This window comes from Etheostoma spectabile, unplaced genomic scaffold (assembly GCF_008692095.1).
Source record: "Etheostoma spectabile isolate EspeVRDwgs_2016 unplaced genomic scaffold, UIUC_Espe_1.0 scaffold403, whole genome shotgun sequence".
NCBI classification, from domain to species: domain Eukaryota; kingdom Metazoa; phylum Chordata; class Actinopteri; order Perciformes; family Percidae; genus Etheostoma; species Etheostoma spectabile.
The window spans coordinates 282,313-301,296 of record NW_022605603.1 but is presented as its reverse complement, the minus strand read 5'-3'; the positions used below and the strand labels follow the sequence as shown (position 1 = coordinate 301,296).

At 42.8% G+C, this 18,984-nt stretch overlaps 1 protein-coding gene across 1 annotated transcript in view; it reads left to right on the top strand.

The window, feature by feature from the left end:
• LOC116686617 (ankyrin-2-like) overlaps nt 1-18,984 on the top strand; it is a 158,017-nt gene that overhangs the window by 95,072 nt on the left and 43,961 nt on the right. The window contains 13 exon segments of the mRNA XM_032511638.1: nt 32-130; nt 293-391; nt 1,799-1,897; nt 2,030-2,128; nt 3,006-3,078; nt 3,890-3,949; nt 8,826-8,967; nt 9,969-9,980; nt 10,874-10,961; nt 12,033-12,108; nt 12,111-12,135; nt 14,408-14,446; nt 16,450-16,674. Of these exon segments, the coding sequence (XP_032367529.1) occupies nt 32-130; nt 293-391; nt 1,799-1,897; nt 2,030-2,128; nt 3,006-3,078; nt 3,890-3,949; nt 8,826-8,967; nt 9,969-9,980; nt 10,874-10,961; nt 12,033-12,108; nt 12,111-12,135; nt 14,408-14,446; nt 16,450-16,674 (1,136 nt within the window).

Below are 18,984 nucleotides of genomic sequence, written 5' to 3'. Positions count from 1 at the left end.
GTGTGTGTGTGTGTGTGTGTTCCTCACACAGAGCGGCCTGACTGCCCTCCATCTGGCAGCCCAGGAGGACAAAGTGGCCGTCGCCGAGATCCTCGCCAAAAACGGAGCCAACCTCGACCAGCAGACCAAAGTCTGTCCAATCATATTTTACATCTTCTCTGCACCTACTGGCTGCACATAATTACATAACATACATAATCACATACATAATACTCTTCAGGCTCATCTCCCAGTTCTCATGTTCTCTGTAAATGCAAGCGTGTTAGTCTTCTGACCTGCTGTTGTTCTGCAGTTGGGATACACCCCGCTAATCGTGGCGTGTCACTACGGCAACGCCAAGATGGTCAACTTCCTGCTTCAGAATGGAGCCAATGTCAACGCCAAGACCAAGGTACTAATACTACTAATACTACTTATACTACTTATACTGCGCTCAGATAGTCATTTTTCATCTGCATGCACCATTGTTTTATTACTGTATTCAACTAGTATTATTTCTAACATGTCGCTTTTTCTCAAAGTCAACGTTTTCTGATTATAATGAAATCTTTTTAACATTGGAGCAAGATAATCTCACGTCATAATGAGATGTTTCCCTGGACATACATCACACACATATCTTTTTATGTTTATGTATACTAAGACATTTGTCAATGTAGCTTGTGAAAATGGGAATCTTTACTACTACTACTAACTATATCTTCACACCAACTTTTCTTGTTAAGACTATATTATATTATAATTATTATATTATATACAGTATATTGTATTTGGGGGGGCAGCAGCTTAGTCCGTAGGGAGTTGGGTTGGGAACCAGAGGGTTGCTGGTTCAAATCCCCGTATGGACCGTAGTATGGCATGTGGATTGGGAGCAGGAAAGATGCCACTTCACCTCCTGGGCTCTGCCAGGTGCCTTTGAGCAAGGCACTAACCCCCCCCCCCCCCCCCAACCGGAGGGTTGCTGGTTCAAGTCCCCGTATGGACCATAGAACGGCGTGTGGATCGGTAGCTGGAGAGATGCCACTTCACCTCCTGGGTGCCGCCAGGTGCCTTTGAGCAAGGCACGCCCCCCCCCCCACCCCTCGACCCGGAGGGTCGCTGGTTCAAGTCCCCGTATGGACCATAGAACGGCGTGTGGATCAGTAGCTGGAGAGATGCCACTTACTCCTGGGTGCGCCCAGGTGCCTTTGAGCAAGGCACCGCCCCCCCCCCCACCCCTCGACCCGGGGTCGCTGGTTCAAGTCCCCGTATGGACCTGAACGGCGTGTGGATCAGTAGCTGGAGAGATGCTACTTCACCTCCTTTGAGCAAGGCACTGCCCCCCCCCTCCAACCACTCAGGGTGCTGGTCCAGCTGTCTGCCCCCCCCCACTGACTTCAATCCATTTATGCATGAATAGGTCCTGAGCATCCTGTTCTGTGTATTTCAAGCCTGTGTGTATACTAAATTGTAATTTCCCCCACTGGGGATCAATAAACAGTACAAATTATTATTATTAGAAATCATATGTTTATCGCAGTTAGAAGTTGTTACATAGACAACTTTGTATATCAAAGACCAGCATCCCAAGTTTAGTAAAGCAGGCTACTCCAGGCTACTTTAGGTTCCATCATGACACACGACTTTAACAACACACCAAAAACTGACAAAAGTACTCATAATCTCATACACATGCAACTATTTAAGGCTCCACCAATGAGGAAATAGGAGAGAGAAAAACAATCTCTTCAATAAAATCAGGCATCCTATGAATAGTGACTTTCTTTGATGATGGATTGGTTTTATCGCTCCTCTCCAGAACGGATACACTCCCCTTCACCAGGCAGCGCAGCAAGGAAACACACACATCATCAACCTGCTGCTGCAAAGCGGTGCCAAGCCCAACGCCATCACCGTGGTACGTCAAAACCGCCCCGTTAACGCAAACACACACACACACACACACACACACACACACACACACACGTGTCACAGCACATGGACACACACACGTGATCCAACGTCATCCGTTGTGCGTTCCCTCGTCCAGAACGGGAACACTGCCCTGGGGATCGCTCGGAGGCTGGGCTACATCTCGGTGGTGGACACGCTGAGGGTCGTCACCGAGGAGATCATAACCACCACAACGGTACGGCGCACACACACACACACACACACACACACACGTTCAACACAAGACCACAAACTCATCAGACATTACAGTCCAGAGTACAACAGATTGGGCTGAACCATAGTAGTCATTTTCAGTTATTTCATTTATATGTCCAGTTTTTCCAAGTATGTAGTCTCATGAAGATCCAGGGTCCTTCATGACCTCGGTCAAATTCATCATAGAGGGCTGATGCGGCACGTTCCATTGACATCACAATCCATAAAGTCCATAAAGGAAATGTGCAATGGTGGGAACAAGAAAAAAAAGCTGATTTGATATCACAATACAATGAAAACAGCCATTTTCTTTTTAGAATTTCCCCCATCTCGGATTCATCATTCATCAGCCATGTATCATTTAACCCTTGTGTTGTCTTCCCGCCAACCTGGAAATTGTTTCCACAAATTTTTAAACACTTTTTTTTCTCAATTTGTCACTTTTTTTTTTTACATCTTTTCACTCTTTGTCACTTTTTTTTTGCCATTTGTTCACATTTAAGTCAGCACAAATACTTCCATCCATAGATAAGAACAATCAAGTCTTACCTCTGACTTACCTCAACTTACAGCACCTTTAAAATAGACAGGCCCGTGGACCCCCCTTGTGCCCCAGTGCAGCTCTAGGTCTTGTGATGCCCCTGGGGCTGTTGTCCCCGTTTTAAGATTTACAAAGATAAAATGAAAATGTCCCCGGATTTTGTCTGAGAAATCTGGTCCCCTTAAATCAAATCAACATCTGAAACACTGAACTTTATGAGATAGGATATATTGCAGAGCTGTTATGGTGTGCTGCATTGGTTGCAGCTAAGTGTATGATGTGAAGTTGATGGATCTCCTTCCTCCCGTGCTGCCAGACGGTGACGGAGAAACACAAGCTGAACGTGCCAGAGACCATGACTGAAGTGCTGGATGTCTCGGATGAAGAGGGTGAGTCACGGCGACGTTAACCCACGGTGCAGCCCTCTCATTGGTCCTCTAACCGTGTGTCCAAATGCGCTAGATTCTGAACTAAATCAAGTGTACACACAATAAAGAAAGCCCTGATTGTGTGTTGAGTCCATACTAGTTCACTGGTCAGTTTACTTGCTAGTGAATACGTTTCCATGACAGCTAGGGAAATAGAGAGCCAGACTCTCCTCAACTTTACGGAGCTTTTTATCCTCTTTTGATTAAATATATCGGATAAATGCTCCATAAATGTCCCTGTCTCCAGCAGCAGGCAGTCATACAGTTCCCTGTACGCCTGCCGTGCACCAAAACACAGAAAATAAGACTGTAGCGGTTGGAGAAAGTGGAAGAGCTAGCGGATAAAGAGCCAGGAGGTGGTGGAGGACAAAGCAGAGCTAAAAGTATCATCGTACGGTTACTCAGTGTCAGATAAATGGCTCAAAAGGAAAGGGTTTGCTAACATGTCAGCCATTACAACTGTATAAGGTATTAATGTGTCAGATATGGTGTCTTGTCCTAGCAAAGTGGGCAAAAGAATTGTTAATTGATAACTACAGCTTTAGGGAGATGGATTGCCAAACTAGTACTGTAATGCAGACTTCTATTGCAGAATTTCTTCTCTTATATTCTATTTTTAGCGGGAAAATGTTCCCTTTGGAGCATCTGCTATATGGTATCAGCCTTCAGTTCAAACTGTGCTGTACATTTCTGTCTGTCCCTGAGTTCAGAGGTCTTTTCAGCCATTACTAGATTTTAGACCGTAGTGAGTGACTGTGCTGTCCACCCACAGCATTGAGAGCCATTGATGATGATGATGATGTAATGTCAGACGACCCCATGGATGTGGAAGGTATTCGGCACGCTGCTTTGTGTTGCTGTGCTGATTGTACCAGAAGGAGTGTGTGTGTGGGGGGGGGGGGGGGGGGGGGGGGGGGGGGGGGGGGGGGGGGGGGGGGTAGTGTGTTATGCATGAGGAACGAGCCTGTACCAACTGCAGTTTGGCCACAATACTAACTGTAGTATCTTTGGATACGAGGGAAACAGAGAAAGGGGTTGAAGTTGGACTGAGTCAAAACGGGTCTTTTTATTAAAAGGCTCAAAGTATCGACGCATGCCATTCGCTGACGCACAGTTTTGCAAAATGCTCATCAGTCACATCAGCCACTACAGGCTGTCTGTGTATAAAACACTGTAAAAAGAGACCTACATGAGAATCACATCAAGGGCCAGACATGTTTAGTCAATTGACATGCTTTTATTTTGAAAATATCTACTATCTTTGACTATATTATTGCGTTTGTCATATAGCTTTCTCACTCGCTGTGTGGTCGACTTAAAGTCCTGAAAAAGACGGCAAAAAATTCCTAAGCCATCATAGAAAAAAGTGACGAAAAAAGCCAAAAAATAACAACAACAAATGTCGGAAAAATGGGCAAAAATGGGCAATTTAGAGTGAATTTTAGTTGATAGTTGATGCTTTAACTACACATAAACGTGACAACGCCCTGGATGATATCAGGGGTGGAGGAAAAAATTGATACAGCATAGTATTGCGATATTTTCAGTGGCGAAACTGTATCGATGCACAGACACTAAGTATTGATCTTTTATTATGTAATGTATGTTTTTCCCATTTTAAGCAATACAATTGAAGTGATACGAACAAACTGTGAGAGAAATGTTTCTTTTGAGATAAAACAGATGTTGACAAAGTTTCCTTTTGGGGACGTCATTTGAAATTTGGGAAAAATTATAAGTTGGAAAAAAGGTAATAAATTGCAATATATCGCCGAATATCGCAATAATATCGTATCGTGGCATAAGTATCGGGATGATATCGTATCGGGAGGCTGTTCTGGATGATGCCCCCCCCCCCCACCCCCCCCCCCCCCACTTGGATGACATGTCTTTCTATTGGTTCTTAGACCCCTCCCTCTGCAGGTAGCCAGTATACCATTAGGCTCGTTCGAGATGAACTGCGCCTCGCCTGTAAAGTGGACGAGAGCAGGCGGCAGCAGCGGGGGGCGGTGACAGAAAGCTGCGGTAAAGTCGGACAGTTTCCAGCCGATTCCAGCTCCTTCAGGCTGGACAGGAAGTGATGAAAACACTGTGGTGCGATTCCGATTAATCAAATATAATCGAACCTCATACCAGCTGGTACACAGTTCCAGTTGTTTAGTATGACAGAGTAGCTGGCAAAGTGCTCTACATGCGACGCTGTTGCTGGTTTAATGAACAACAGACTGGAGATGATCGTGATCTGAACGGATTTAGTCTCTTTGACTTCTAAACGTCTCTATCAGTCACACAACATGTGTTGGACAGAATAAGTCTTTAAATCAGACAAATAGCAATAAAATCCCTCCGATTCAAAACAATAAAAAGTTATGTAAAACGTATCATGTTGTAAACCAATCAGGTTGTAAATCAGCTGAGAAGCCGGCGTTTCCCAGATGTCTGGGTCCGCTGGGTCCGCCTGCTCTTGCAGTCGGGGAAAAGCAACTGCGCCGCCTGCGTCTCAGAACTGCGGCCGCCTCGCTCTCGTGAGATTTCGTGCCACGTGTGCATGACGTCAGAGCAAGGCGGGATCAAGTCGGACACAAATCTAACCGGCATGCAACGGGCGCCGATCGCCGGTGATCGATTCTGCGCAGACCTGGCTCATCTCGAACGAGCCTATTGTCATCAGACTGGGTCTGTAAGTGGCACCCACCACCCACCACCCACCAAATGTGTCTTCATTTTTGGCAAAAATATTAAAATTGTCAGGTCATCATCAGGGAAACACACAACAGAAAATTAGACTTCTTATGGTTAGGGTATGATTGGGTACAGTTGAGCTAATCAGCTGAAACGCTGCTATATATAAGCAACCTTATTGGCTACAGACCTTTAATCGTTTCCATTGACAGTCAAATTTTATCAAATTGTAACTAATAACCAAATATAGTTTTGTCCTCTCTCTACAGGACATACAGTCCAATGGTAGCTCAACACAGGTCTCACTAACGATATTAACACACACTGTATGTGCCTGTTGTGACGATTGTCTTTGCTTTGGGTTTTTTCTCTCTCACGGAACACACACACACACACACACACACACCACAACCACACACACAACACACACACCACACACACACACACACACACACAACACACACACCACACCACACACACATTGTGAGGCCTATTAACCTCAATTATACAGCTTACTTAGTTCCTGTAATATTAGCTTATGGATGTGCACCAGGGACACACACACACACACACACTGTCAACATTTATTGCGTACTCTTCTAGTTTACCGTAATTCTTGTAATATCCCGATGAATGCACTGTTGAACAGGATTACTGTAAATGATACAGAAATTGTGTTTTCTGAAAAACAAACGTCAAAGAAGCCATGACATGTGGACCCCAGGAAGAGTAATGGATGTTCTGGATCAGCTAATGGGGATCCTAATAAAATCAAGTCAAAAATTAAGAAGGCTTATCTATACTTGATTGATTCATTTGCATTAGAGACGAGACACAGAGTCACACTGTGGGCTCTATCTTGCACCCAAGTGTCTTTGCTATTTTAAGACAGACGCAGTTGTCAGTTTCCCACCCAGCACCCACGTCGTAAGTAGCAAATCCACCTGCGCCCATCTGTGCGTCCATGGGCGTGCTGGTCTTACAGGGAGGTGTGTTCAGGGGCATTCTGGGCGTGCTTGTTCTACAGGGGGGTGTGTTCAAGTGAATTCTGGGCGGGCTGGTCTTATAGGGAGATGTGTTCAGGTGCATTCTGGGCGTGTTGGTCTTACAGGGAGGTGTGGTTCAAGTGCATTCTGGGCGTGCTGGTCTTACAGGGAGGTGTGTTAGGTGCATTCTGGGGCGGTGCGGTTTACAGGGAGGTGTGTCAGGGGCATTCTGGGCGTGCTGGTCTTACAGGGAGGTGTGTTCAGGGGCATTCTGGGCGTGCTGGTTTTACAGGGGGGGGTTGTTCAAGTGAATTCTGGGCGGGCTGGTATCAGGGAGGTGTTTAGGTGCATCTGGGGTGTGTCTTACAGGGGTGTGTTCAGGTGCATTCGGGCGTGCTGGTTTACAGGGAGCGTGTTCAGGTGCATTCTGGGCGTGCTGGTCTTAAAGGGAGGGTGTGTCAGGTGCATTCTCGGCGTGCTGGTCTTACAGGGAGGTGTGTTTTAGGTGCATTTGGGGGTGCTGGTCTAAAGGGAGTGTGTTCAGGTGCATTCTCGGTGTGATCTTAAAGGAAGGGTGTTCAGGTGCATTCTGGGCGTGCTGGGCTTACAGGGAGGTGTGTTCAGGTGCATTCTGGGCGTGCTGGTCTTACAGGGAGGTTGGTTAGGTGCATTCTGGGCGTGCTGGTCTTACAGGGAGGTGTGTTCAGGTGCATTCTGGGCGTGCTGGTCTTACAGGGAGGTGTGTTCAGGTGCATTCTCGGCGTGCTGGTCTTACAGGGAGGTGTGTTCAGGTGCATTCTCTGCGTGCTGGTCTTACAGGGAGGTGTGTTCAGGTGCATTCCGGGCATGTTGCTATCTTGCGGCAGCAAAAAGTGATCGCTTCATTGACCAACAAAAACCTGGACTAAATGGGAATGAGAGAGGACCCTCTGATTGGTTGATTGCATGTTACGCCCAGAACACACCTCTCATTAATGAAGACACTAAGTACAACCCTTTAGAACCTGGACCAATTGTTCCGCCATCAAGCTATCAGAAGTAGATTCGTACAGGCCCTAAACGCACCTGCGCCAGGCGCTTCACGCCGTGCGCTTAGATCGTTAAAAATAGGACCCAGAGGTGCAGAAGAAACACCCTTATGATCACAGTCACTGCACCGTTGATTTGCAACAACGTGAAGTCAGCAGATTTTTTCATTTTCATCAAATAAAATTTGAATCACCACTTATAGAGCCCCGCTTGGTCAGGCTCCCGCTTAAATCCAGGGCCTATTACGCGCCCCCCCCCCCCACACTCCTGGTCTCTCTCTGAGGTCTTCAGACCAAGACCTTCTAACTGTCCCCAGAACAGGTTTTAAAACCAGAGGTTATCGAGCTTTTTCTGTGGTGGCTCCAAGGCTCTGGAACTCTCTCCCTTTAGCCTTGGGAGCAATGGATTCTGTGGAAACGTTTAAAAAACACCTCAAGTTTTCTACTGTAAAGCACTTTGTGACCCTTCTTGTCTGTAAAAGGTGCTAAATAAATAAGGTTTACTTACTTACTTACTTACTTACTTTAATTAAAATTGTAACTATGTGGACTTAATAATCTAAATGTCTTGATCTTTGATTGAAATGGTCTTCCTTTAACACACACAGGCCTGACAGTGAATGTTATCGTGTGCTTCACAATATGCTATGCTAATGTTACCGCGGCCAGGCCTGTGGTTTAGCTAACATACGAGAATGCTGCCTAACATTCCCCTGCTTAGGCTTGGGGATTGAGAGGTTGACATGGTCAATGCACAGACTAGAATCAGAACTTATTGTGATCCAGTAGCAGTATCTCAGCAGTGAGAGACTAAATGCTAAGTATGCCAACACCATATGCAGCTGCTAACCTGCTAAGCTACTACTCCCAGCATATTAGCCAATATTAGCCCCTTGCAGATAAATGTCAAGACATTGAAGAACCCAAATGCCAAGATACAAGTGAAACAGTTCTATGTGGTTTCCACCACACTGTGACATGTCCCCTCCCCCCTTCTCTTTTCTCTCTCCAGGTGATGACACGATGACAGGCGACGGAGGGGAGTATCTGAGGGCGGAGGACCTCAGGGAGCTGGGAGATGACTCCCTGCCAGGACAGTATCTGGATGGGATGAACTACCTCCGCTTCAGCTTGGAGGGGGGGCGCATCGACAGGTACAGCACACTCTGTCACATGTTGAACTTGGATAGGTAAGGGGTTCAGAGAGAGGGGACGAGAGGACAGGGACACCCGTCCGTAGACTAGACATAGAAAGAGGAGACGAGAGGACACACTTAAGAAAGAAGATATGAGAGGATGGGGACGCCCGTCTACAGACCAGACACAGAGAGAGGAGACGAGAGGACGGCGACGCCCGTCTACAGACCAGACACAGAGAGAGGAGACGAGAGGACGGGGACGCCCGTCTGCAGACCAGACACAGAGAGAGGAGACAAGAGGACTAGACACAGAGAGAGGAGACGAAAGGATGGGAACGCCCGTCTATAGACCAGACACAGAGACACAGAGAGAGGAGACAAGAGGACGGGGACGCCCGTCTACAGACCAGACACAGAGAGAGGAGACGAGAGGACGGGGACGCCCGTCTGCAGACCAGACACAGAGAGAAGAGACGAGAGGACGGGGACGCCCGTCTACAGACCAGACACAGAGAGAGGAGACGAATGATGCAGATCCTATCCACTTAAGAAAAAATCACACTATAGTCCTTTTCATTTTTTTACTTTAGAATATTTTTCAATGAACATGAGAAAAATTATACAAAAACGATCAGTCCCTCCAATATTGTGAATCATATCACAATATCAGTCAAAATAATCCCAATCAGATCTGTCCCTTATATTGTGCAGCCCTGGTTGCAGCTGACTCAAAGCAAGAAATGTCCCTGTGGACATGTCCAATTTTAACATAATAATCATTTTTAATAAAATCTGTACTTTCTGTGTTGATCTGGTTCTTATTTGACCCTGTTCCAGTCTAATAACTGATATTTGCTGTGCATGGTTGTATCAAGGATCAGTGTATCTGTGTGGACATGTGACATTCAAAAACTAACCGCCTGTATTTGTGTGTATTTGTGTGTATTTGTGTGTGTGTTTTTGCAACCTCTCCCGGTCATACGTCGTTGTTGGTCTTCCTTGTCATGCCTCCATAGTCAAAGGCCAAGGTATGTGCTGACCCTGGCCTAATATCTGGTTTTATATCTTTATATCTTCAACACTGCTGTTAAATTTTTATTTTTATACTTTATACTTTGTTTTTCAGTTGTGTTGGTTAGTAGTTGGTACGGACCTTTGTGGTACTCAACTTTTTTTGTCCAAAACCTTGGTTTAAGATTGAATACCTGCCAAACTAATAGCATGCCCATCAGTCTCAGCTGCACTTCAAGCTAACTGCTAAGCTAATAAGCAAATGTTAGCATGCTAACATTATAACACGCTAGACTAAAATGGTGTCCATCACAGGCGATGTGTTAATGAAAAATGCGACGGATCCAGTTGGGTTTGTTCACCCGAGACAAGCAAGCCACCCACTGAATGACTCCCCCCCCCCCCCCCCCCCCCCCCCCCCCCCCCCCCCCCCACCACCCCCACTCTAGCTACAGTAGCTCGCATAAGTTTACACACCCATGCTAAAGTTGATTAAAAACAGGAATTAAAAACATCTTTTGGAAATTGATCTTAATGCCTTAATTTAAAAAAAAGAAGGAAAATCTAACCTTTTAAGGACACCAATTTCCTATGTGAATGAACAATGTATTGTAAATAAATAAATGTTCTTCCTCAAAATACAGGGGGCATAAGTAGTAACATTTCAAAGTCAATTTGACTGTAATAATTCCAATCATTTCACTATTTTTCCTCATAAAACCCATGAGCTCCAGCGTAAGAAAACCAAAGAACTCTTGTCCATATCAACGGCTTTTGACAGTTTTCCTATGACCATTTTGCCCTGTTTGTGATATGCAAAGTGTATTTTTCCTGTATTAATGTCCAACCCGCTATTGTCATAAGCACTGAGCTTCTCCGGCTTCAACGCGGTTCTTCTTCTGTGCTCCAGTTCCGACAGGTCCTTCACCCCCACTCACCACAGCTACTACTCCCCCAAACACGAAGGCATGATGGAGGAGATGCTTGCCAGTCAACAGGTAAAGTACATTTACCCAAGTACTGTATTTAAGCAGCGCTTTGATGTACTCGGGTATTTTAACTATGTGTTCCTTCATATTTCTACCCCGCTGCATTTATCTGACTGGGACGGTTCCCAGTTAATCTGAAGATTAATATTTCACATTTGAAATATGCTGTATGAAAACAATCAACTGTCATAGATCAAACTACCAGAGAGTATATGAAGCCGTTAAAGTACTGCTTACATGGTAGTACACAAGGGCCACGCTACACACACACACACACACTACCGGTCAAAAGTATGATGGGGTCACTTACAAATTTACATTTCACTCCATCATAGACAGAATACCAGCTGATCTGAGTGGGGGGGGCTTATCTTTAACGCAATATCTACATTGCCCATAATCAGCAACCATTCATCCAATGTTCCAAAAACACACTATGTTTACTAATCTGATATCATTTTAAAAAACTAACTGAGAAAACAATAGAGAACCCTTTTGTAATCCTGGTATAAAAACACAATGTAATTGATCTGAGCTGGCATTCTGTCTACAATAGAGTGTAATGGAAATGTATGTATATATATATATATATATATATATATATATATATATATATATATATATATATATATATATATAATATATTATATATACTGTATATGTATATATGTACAGTAGTAGGCCTGTAAGAATTATAACATAATTATCAAATCGCCATTTTTTTGTTTAACTGCAATTAATTGCTAACATTGGTCCTAAGGGGTATAACTGTTGCTTGTAATAGTCATTTGTATTCTCATTTAAAAACAATTATGCATTTTATGATAATAAGGAAGCGGGGTTTGCTTCATAGGATGTGTATTTGCACATTACCTGGGTCACATAACCAATAGATGTATCCCGGGAATTATTCAAAACACTAGTACGTAATAAATATTTTGAAATGTGACTAAAAGGGACAATTATGTTTTACATATTACATTGTACGGTACCATTTGGAATTGTTTCAGCTCTACAAAGTATATAATATATATATATATATATATATATACTGATTAGAGGTTGTTTGTTTGATTCCAGCTTTCGTCGCTGGCCATAGAGAACGAGAGGGATTCGTATCGCCTGAGCTGGGGCACAGAGAACCTGGACAACGTGGCGTGTCCTCCAGCCCCGTTCACTCCGGGTAGTACAACGTTCCACTCTGGCTGGGTCTCGAACCGCCTACTTGCACACTTTAAACACTTAGTCTTAAGTATGTAGCGTTAACGTAAAAAGTCAGCGCACTGAAAGTGCCCCTAAATGACCCCAATGTGGAACGATGGACCCCACTCGAACCAAACGGGGACCATCTTGACTAAGAAGCGGGACGGGAGGGACGCCGGCAGGTTTATGTTGCATGCTCCATGCCTTTGGACAAACACGTCACATGGGCTCCTCCCGAATTTCAAATCCGACCATAATGGCGGCTCATTGGGAATGCGATCTCGCATTTTACGAAAGTAATTCAGCGAAACGTGTTTCTGAAAACATTTGAAGCAAGAAATAGGCCATGGTGTTATTAGATCTTAGTGCTGCATTTGATACCATTGACCATCATATCTTATTACAGAGATTGGAACATTTAATTGGCATTAAAGGGACTGCTCTAAGCTGGTTTAAGTCTTATTTATCAGATCGATCTCAGTTCGTTCATGTTAACGATTAATCTTCCGTGCACGCCAAAAGTTAGTCATGGAGTCCCACAAGGATCTGTGCTCGGTCCATTCCTGTTCACTTTATATATGCTTCCTTTAGGCAATATTATCAGGAAACACTCCATAAACTTTTAATGTTATGCAGATGATACTCAGTTATATCTATCGATCAAGCCGGATGAAACTAATCAGTTAGCTAAACTTCAAGTATGCCTTCAGGATATTAAAACCTGGATGACCTGTAATTTTCTAATGTTTTAACATCACAGAGTACAGTCTAGACCTGCTCTTTTATGATAAGCGCAAAGAGATAATTGTTGTTGTGACTTAGCGCTATATAAATAAAATTGAATATGATTGAATTTAATAAAGCTGCTGAATCTGTCTGTTTCTTTTGATGGACAAAGGTCAGTTTAAAAGATTTTCGTCTACTACTAACTGCTACTCAGAAGCCTTTAATCCTCCGTTGATCCAATAGTTGTATTTTAAGCGGCTTTATTAAGAAAATAGCACCATAAATAAATTTAATTTAAAAAACAAATAGAAATCTTATGAAGGTTGCCAGGTCCATTTCAAAAAACAACGTGAATTCATTCCTGCGGGCTTGGCTCTAAATTGTGTTTTATTTATGTAAAGTTCCTGTCCTTATGGCTTGTAAAATATATAAAAGTATGTGTTGTTTTTTGTGTATGTGTTGTTAAATCTTGCGGGTTTTCACACTTTAATTGAGAAGTTCATCCACAACCAGACTTGACGAGGTGGGATTCCTGTGAAATGTGGCCATGGTTTATACAAATATATCTTCTCGATATGTGTATTCCATTCTATTCTATTCTATGTCTGGAGTGAGAAACATATCCAAACACAATACTTAAAGACTGAGGTCAAAAATGTGAGAAATACAACTATTTGCTTTGTTTCTGGGAGTTTTTTGTTTTCAACTTCAAATGCACACCTACCAACTCAGTAAATCAGATTGCATTTTGTTTGTGTATTCTGGACACACATACAATTGTCAAAATTCATAATTTGTGGATACGTGCCGAAACCGTTTCTTGTTGAAAAAAAGTGAGGTTGCCAGATTTGACAGTGCCTGTACAAAAACCTGAAAAAAACCAAAGACACCAATCATATCTGGCAACCTGACTATAGCCATATGTTGCACAGAACTACAAAAACAGCATGTTACTCTCCCTAAAACTACAAATTAGCATTTTGACATGTGTTTTGTTCAGAACAGAGACATATAATGGAGCGATATTAATGTGTTAATAATTTAACTTCAAAGGTGTTGGTAGGTGTAATTCTGAACTTTAGGCAGAGCCAGGATTTTCTCCTGCTTCCAGTCTTTATGCTAAGCTAGGCTAACTGTGTCCGGAATACAGCTCTGCGCTTAACACACAGACAAGACATGACATGTTAAACTCTCCTGATACATAACAAACAAAAATGCCACCTTGCAGATCCGTGACAATTCTGTGGAATACGCAAGATTTTCTGCAATTAAATTATAATAACTTATCATTCTTTTGCTGAACATATTTGGTAAAAGTACTGTGACTGCTGATTTAAATCCCAACTACCCTACCCAATGTACTACACAGGAAGTGCTGAAATTAAAGTTATCATGACAGTGCTTGTTTAATGTGTTAGATTGTAGTCTGTTCCTCGCTCTGACAGTCCCGTGTTTTCTCTCTGGGTTTTTCTGAGCTGTATCTGCTTGACTTTTGATTCCTTTCTGTCTGATGTGGTTGTTTTTAGCCATTCCTCTCCGTGCCCTGATCATGGAGACCACAGCAGGTGACCTTCTGCACCTTGGTTCGATCATTCCTCGTCCTCCTCATGTTCATCTTGCTCTTCCTCCCCTCACAGTGTGCTCTCCTGGGGGAGAGGTGTTTGTGTAAAGTCCTCAACAGCCATTGCCTCATAGACCTTGTGTCAAATCCTTTAAATCAGGCTTAAATTGGGAAAATATAACACCTAGTTCCAAATGCCGAGCCCCAGAGTGGAGGTCTCCACATGGACCCGTCATGTGATACATAAAGTTAGAGAAAACATACCTCAAATGATGGATACCTGGGCAAAAGGAGGTTGTGAAAGTTGAGGACAGGTTTGTTTATGTCATACAATGTCTTGTTAATTGTGCATTTCCACTAACATACCCACCAGCTTATGAAATCTTTTGGCATAAGATTAGTATTTTTCTATGTAAAATATGCCCAGGGTACCCCCGGGGTTCTCCAAGTTGAATTTAAAGCTATAGTGCGTTGTTTCTTCCGCCCCCATGAGGAATTCTAAGGAATGACGACACCACTGCCGGCATGACGCAAGCCTTCCGTGATTTAAACCTCATGTTGTCCTCAGGTCAAATTTCACCCGTTTTCAGTTTTTTTTTAATCGCAAAAAAATGGGCCTTTCAAATAAGCGCCGAAACATTAGAAATGTCGAATATCTTTGGAAAAACATCATAAAAAAGCAGCCACAACAGTGACAAAAATGTCGGAAAAAGCGACGAAACGCATCACTCGAGCTTTGAATGCATTTTGTAAACGTAGCCAGACTAAGAAATCCAGGGAGAGCTGATAGTCTTAATTTGCTCTGTTCTGTTCAGATAGAGCGCCATCTGGTGGGCTCAGAAAATAAAGACACTGGTTCACAAAGCTTCATTTGGCCATCACTAATAAGCAGTACCTGCACTGTTGTGTAAGATCCACATTACACCAAACAGAGTCAAGAGTAAAGACCCCACGGGTACCCTGTATACCATATTCAGGAACATTTCCTTGAATCTCGTTGAGCAGCAATAACGGTCTGATTGAAATACTGTCAATCAGAAAAGCTTTATTTCAATTCAATTCAATTTCATTTAGAGAGTCAAATCATTATGGAATTTATCTCTTGGACCCTTTACAGGTAGAGTAGGTCTAGACCACCCTCTATCATTTACAGAGAGCCAACAATTAGGAAGGTTTCGGCAGTGCAGGGCAGAAATCTTTGTCTTTTTACAGTTTACCGCTGGTGTTTCTGAATTTAATAACATGTATTTATGTCTCTGTGTGTTTGTTAAAAACTGTGTTGTGTGCTTTACTGAAGCCAGGGCGAGGTCACATTAGAGCTGGATCATGATCACACAATTGTCACACCCATCCCCCCCCCGCTCATTGTGAGCTCATGTGTGAGCCATGTGCATACTGTATTTGCCACTTTGCATGAGGAGTGGGGTCAAAGAGTCTCAAGTTATGGAGTTTGATGCAACTTGACAAGACGTATAGAGATGGAGATGTTCATTTTGGTTAAGAAAATAGACACCAAAGTCAGCCAAATGGACCCAGTAGATAATTTATTACAGAATTTCAGAATATATAACCTGTTAATTGACGGTCCTTCAAGTCCTAAAGCACTTTTGTAACTATATAACTTTTGAAAGAATGGTACACTCTTTAGCTTTTTTCCATTGTTCTGTAATTGTCACCTCTGGGCTTTACAACTTTTTGCTGATGAAGATGGTATTTTATGGTCCAAAGCTCCAAAAGAAGCGAATAAATGGACCTAAAAATAGTCAAAAGTGAGTCTTTAAGCTCAAACTTTGAGTCCACTGTACTTAAAAATGTGTACATTTTCCAAATTTTCTACTACGGGCAGCTACAAGTTGTTGTTGATCTCCTTTTGAGAGCAGTCCTCCTCGTCTTAGCACTTGGGCAAACAATTGAGCCAGTAGCGTCGGTGTCTATATTCTTTTGTCACTTAAAGGGATCAATGGGATGTGTCTTTAATTTGTGGAAACATCTCCTGTTCCACCCAAGCTTCCTGGTCAGCTTCATGGTGGACGCCAGGGGCGGAGCCATGCGCGGCTGCCGGCACAACGGCCTCCGCATCATCATCCCGCCCAGGAAGTGCAGCGCGCCCACGCGGGTGACGTGCCGGCTGGTGAAGAGGCACCGTCTGGCCACCATGCCCCCGATGGTTGAGGGCGAGGGCCTGGCCAGCAGGATCATCGAGGTGGGGCCCTCCGGAGCCCAGTTCCTCGGGTAAGCCACAGCGATGAGCGACGGATGTAAGGAATTCCTTAGAAGATGGATGTACGGAATTTAGAGAGCGGGAACATGGAGAGGTAGCAGATAGGTGTGAAATATCAAAGATGCAGAAAGAAGCTGGACAGATGTTGCATCATTGTTGTATGATTGTTTGGATAGTCTATGCCGACAACCTTTGAAATTAGTTCATCTCTTTAACCCCTGTATGGTATTCAGGTCAAATTGACCCATTTCACATTTTTACAAGAAGAAAAAAAATCAACGGCCTTGCCTTATTTCCTGTGATAAACATGGTTTCCTGACTCATATTCAGAACATTATTCTGGATATGACCACTTCTGTTTTTTCCATAGTGGATTTTAACATGAGATATGACCTTATGACAAAAAACGAACCCCACTTCCATTCTTAACCCTGGTGTTGTCCTCGGGTCAAACTGACCCATTTCTAAGTGTTTTATATTAGAAATATTAGATTTCTTTCGACCAAATTACATATATTAATGGTTTCAAAACCATATCCGGACTAAACTTTGACATCTACCCATCTTTGATCCACTCAGCATCCTCTGATCTCATCCATTAGCTCAAATAATTCAGAATTTCTGCCTTTTGAAAGTAAAAACTTACGTATAATTTGCTACAAATGAGGTTTATTGACCATGAATTCCAAGCATAAGTGTAAAACCTGTTATTAAACCCAGCTCAGGTTAAAAAAAAAACAAAAAAAACAAAAAAAGCACCAAAAGCATGGAAAAAGTGACAAATCAGAAGAAAAAAAAAAACGAAGCACCCAAAAAAAATTCAATTTCGACCGGGTAGGGCAAGTTCATGGTTAACCCTCGTGTCGTCTACCCGTTTACCATGAACTCGTCCTTCCAGGTCAAAATTGAAAAAGAATATTTTTTTTTGGGGGGCTTTTTTGACGTTTTTGACGCTTTTTCTGATTGATTTATTTGTCACTTTGTCCATGCTCTTGGTGCTTTTTTTTTAAAAGCCTGAGCTGGTTTAATAACAGGTTTTATTATTCGTATTCTTGGAATTCATGGTCAACACACCTCATATATATTGGGAGTTATTTTGACAGATAGTTAAGATCAGAGGATGTTGAGTGGATCTCAGATGGGCAGATGTCAAAGTTTAGTCCGGATACTCTTTGGAAACCATTAACCCTCGTGTTGTCTTCCCGTCAAAATTGAAAATCAGCACTTTCGTTGACAAACTTGAATCAACGTTTGCAACTTTTTCTCACGTTATGTCCCTTTTTTTTTTCATCACTTTTGACACTTTTTTTCAATGTTTGTCCCTTTTTTTTGACGTTTTCAACACTACGTAACACTAACTTAACTTTATTTTTTCAGTTATTTTTGGAATTTATGGTCAATAAACCACATTTATAAGAAAATATACCTAATGTTTGAGTTAGAAAAGCAGAAATTAGGAATCATTTAGACAAAAAGTAAAGGAATGGATGTTGATGGATGATCACAGACTGGAATATGTCAACTTTTACTCAATACTGTGGCAAAAACAACTTCCAAATGCCATAAAATTGAATAAGACACGCCCCCAAATTAATGAAAGTAGAGATTTGTACTAGCCAAAGAGTATTATGTGGAATCAATCATGCTATTTTGGGCAATTACAATTGGGTAGTTAAAAAGAACATTGATATAGGAAAATGGGTCACTTTGACCCCGGGGACAACATGAGGGTCAAACAAAATAATTTGAATGCTAAAAGACTAATAAATAAAACACCCCAAAAAAATTCAATGAAAGTCATGTTGTATGGAATCATCCATGTTATGTTTGGGGCAATTTGGGTTGAAAGAAATCCATATTTCTGATATGAAACCCTTTGAAACGGGTCAATTTGACCCGAGGACGACACGAGGGTTAAGGAGAAGACAACACGAGGGTTAAGACGCATCTCCAGTGCAAGATGGAAGATACGTAGATGTGAAGAGCACGGTCATTAAGTAAAGCGGGACAAAGAGGACTGTGGTCCACTATCTCTACGTCCAGGTTATTGACTGATTTGTCTCCCTTTTCGTAAGAATCTTACAACTCGCCGCCCGCTTTTTTGTTTTCAGATTACTTTAACCTCTTCCTCTGCAATACTAAAACCGTTGCTGTATCTGCTCTTGCTTTCTCCCGGCACTAGCAAAATGTCAATCTTTTGCTCTTCAGCATGCCCTGTTTTCTTTTCATAACAGCTGTAGTCCGACTCTTTTTGAACCTTATCCCTAACCCTTAATGAAAACTGCTTTCGTATTAACCCCCCCCCCGCGCTCCAGCATATT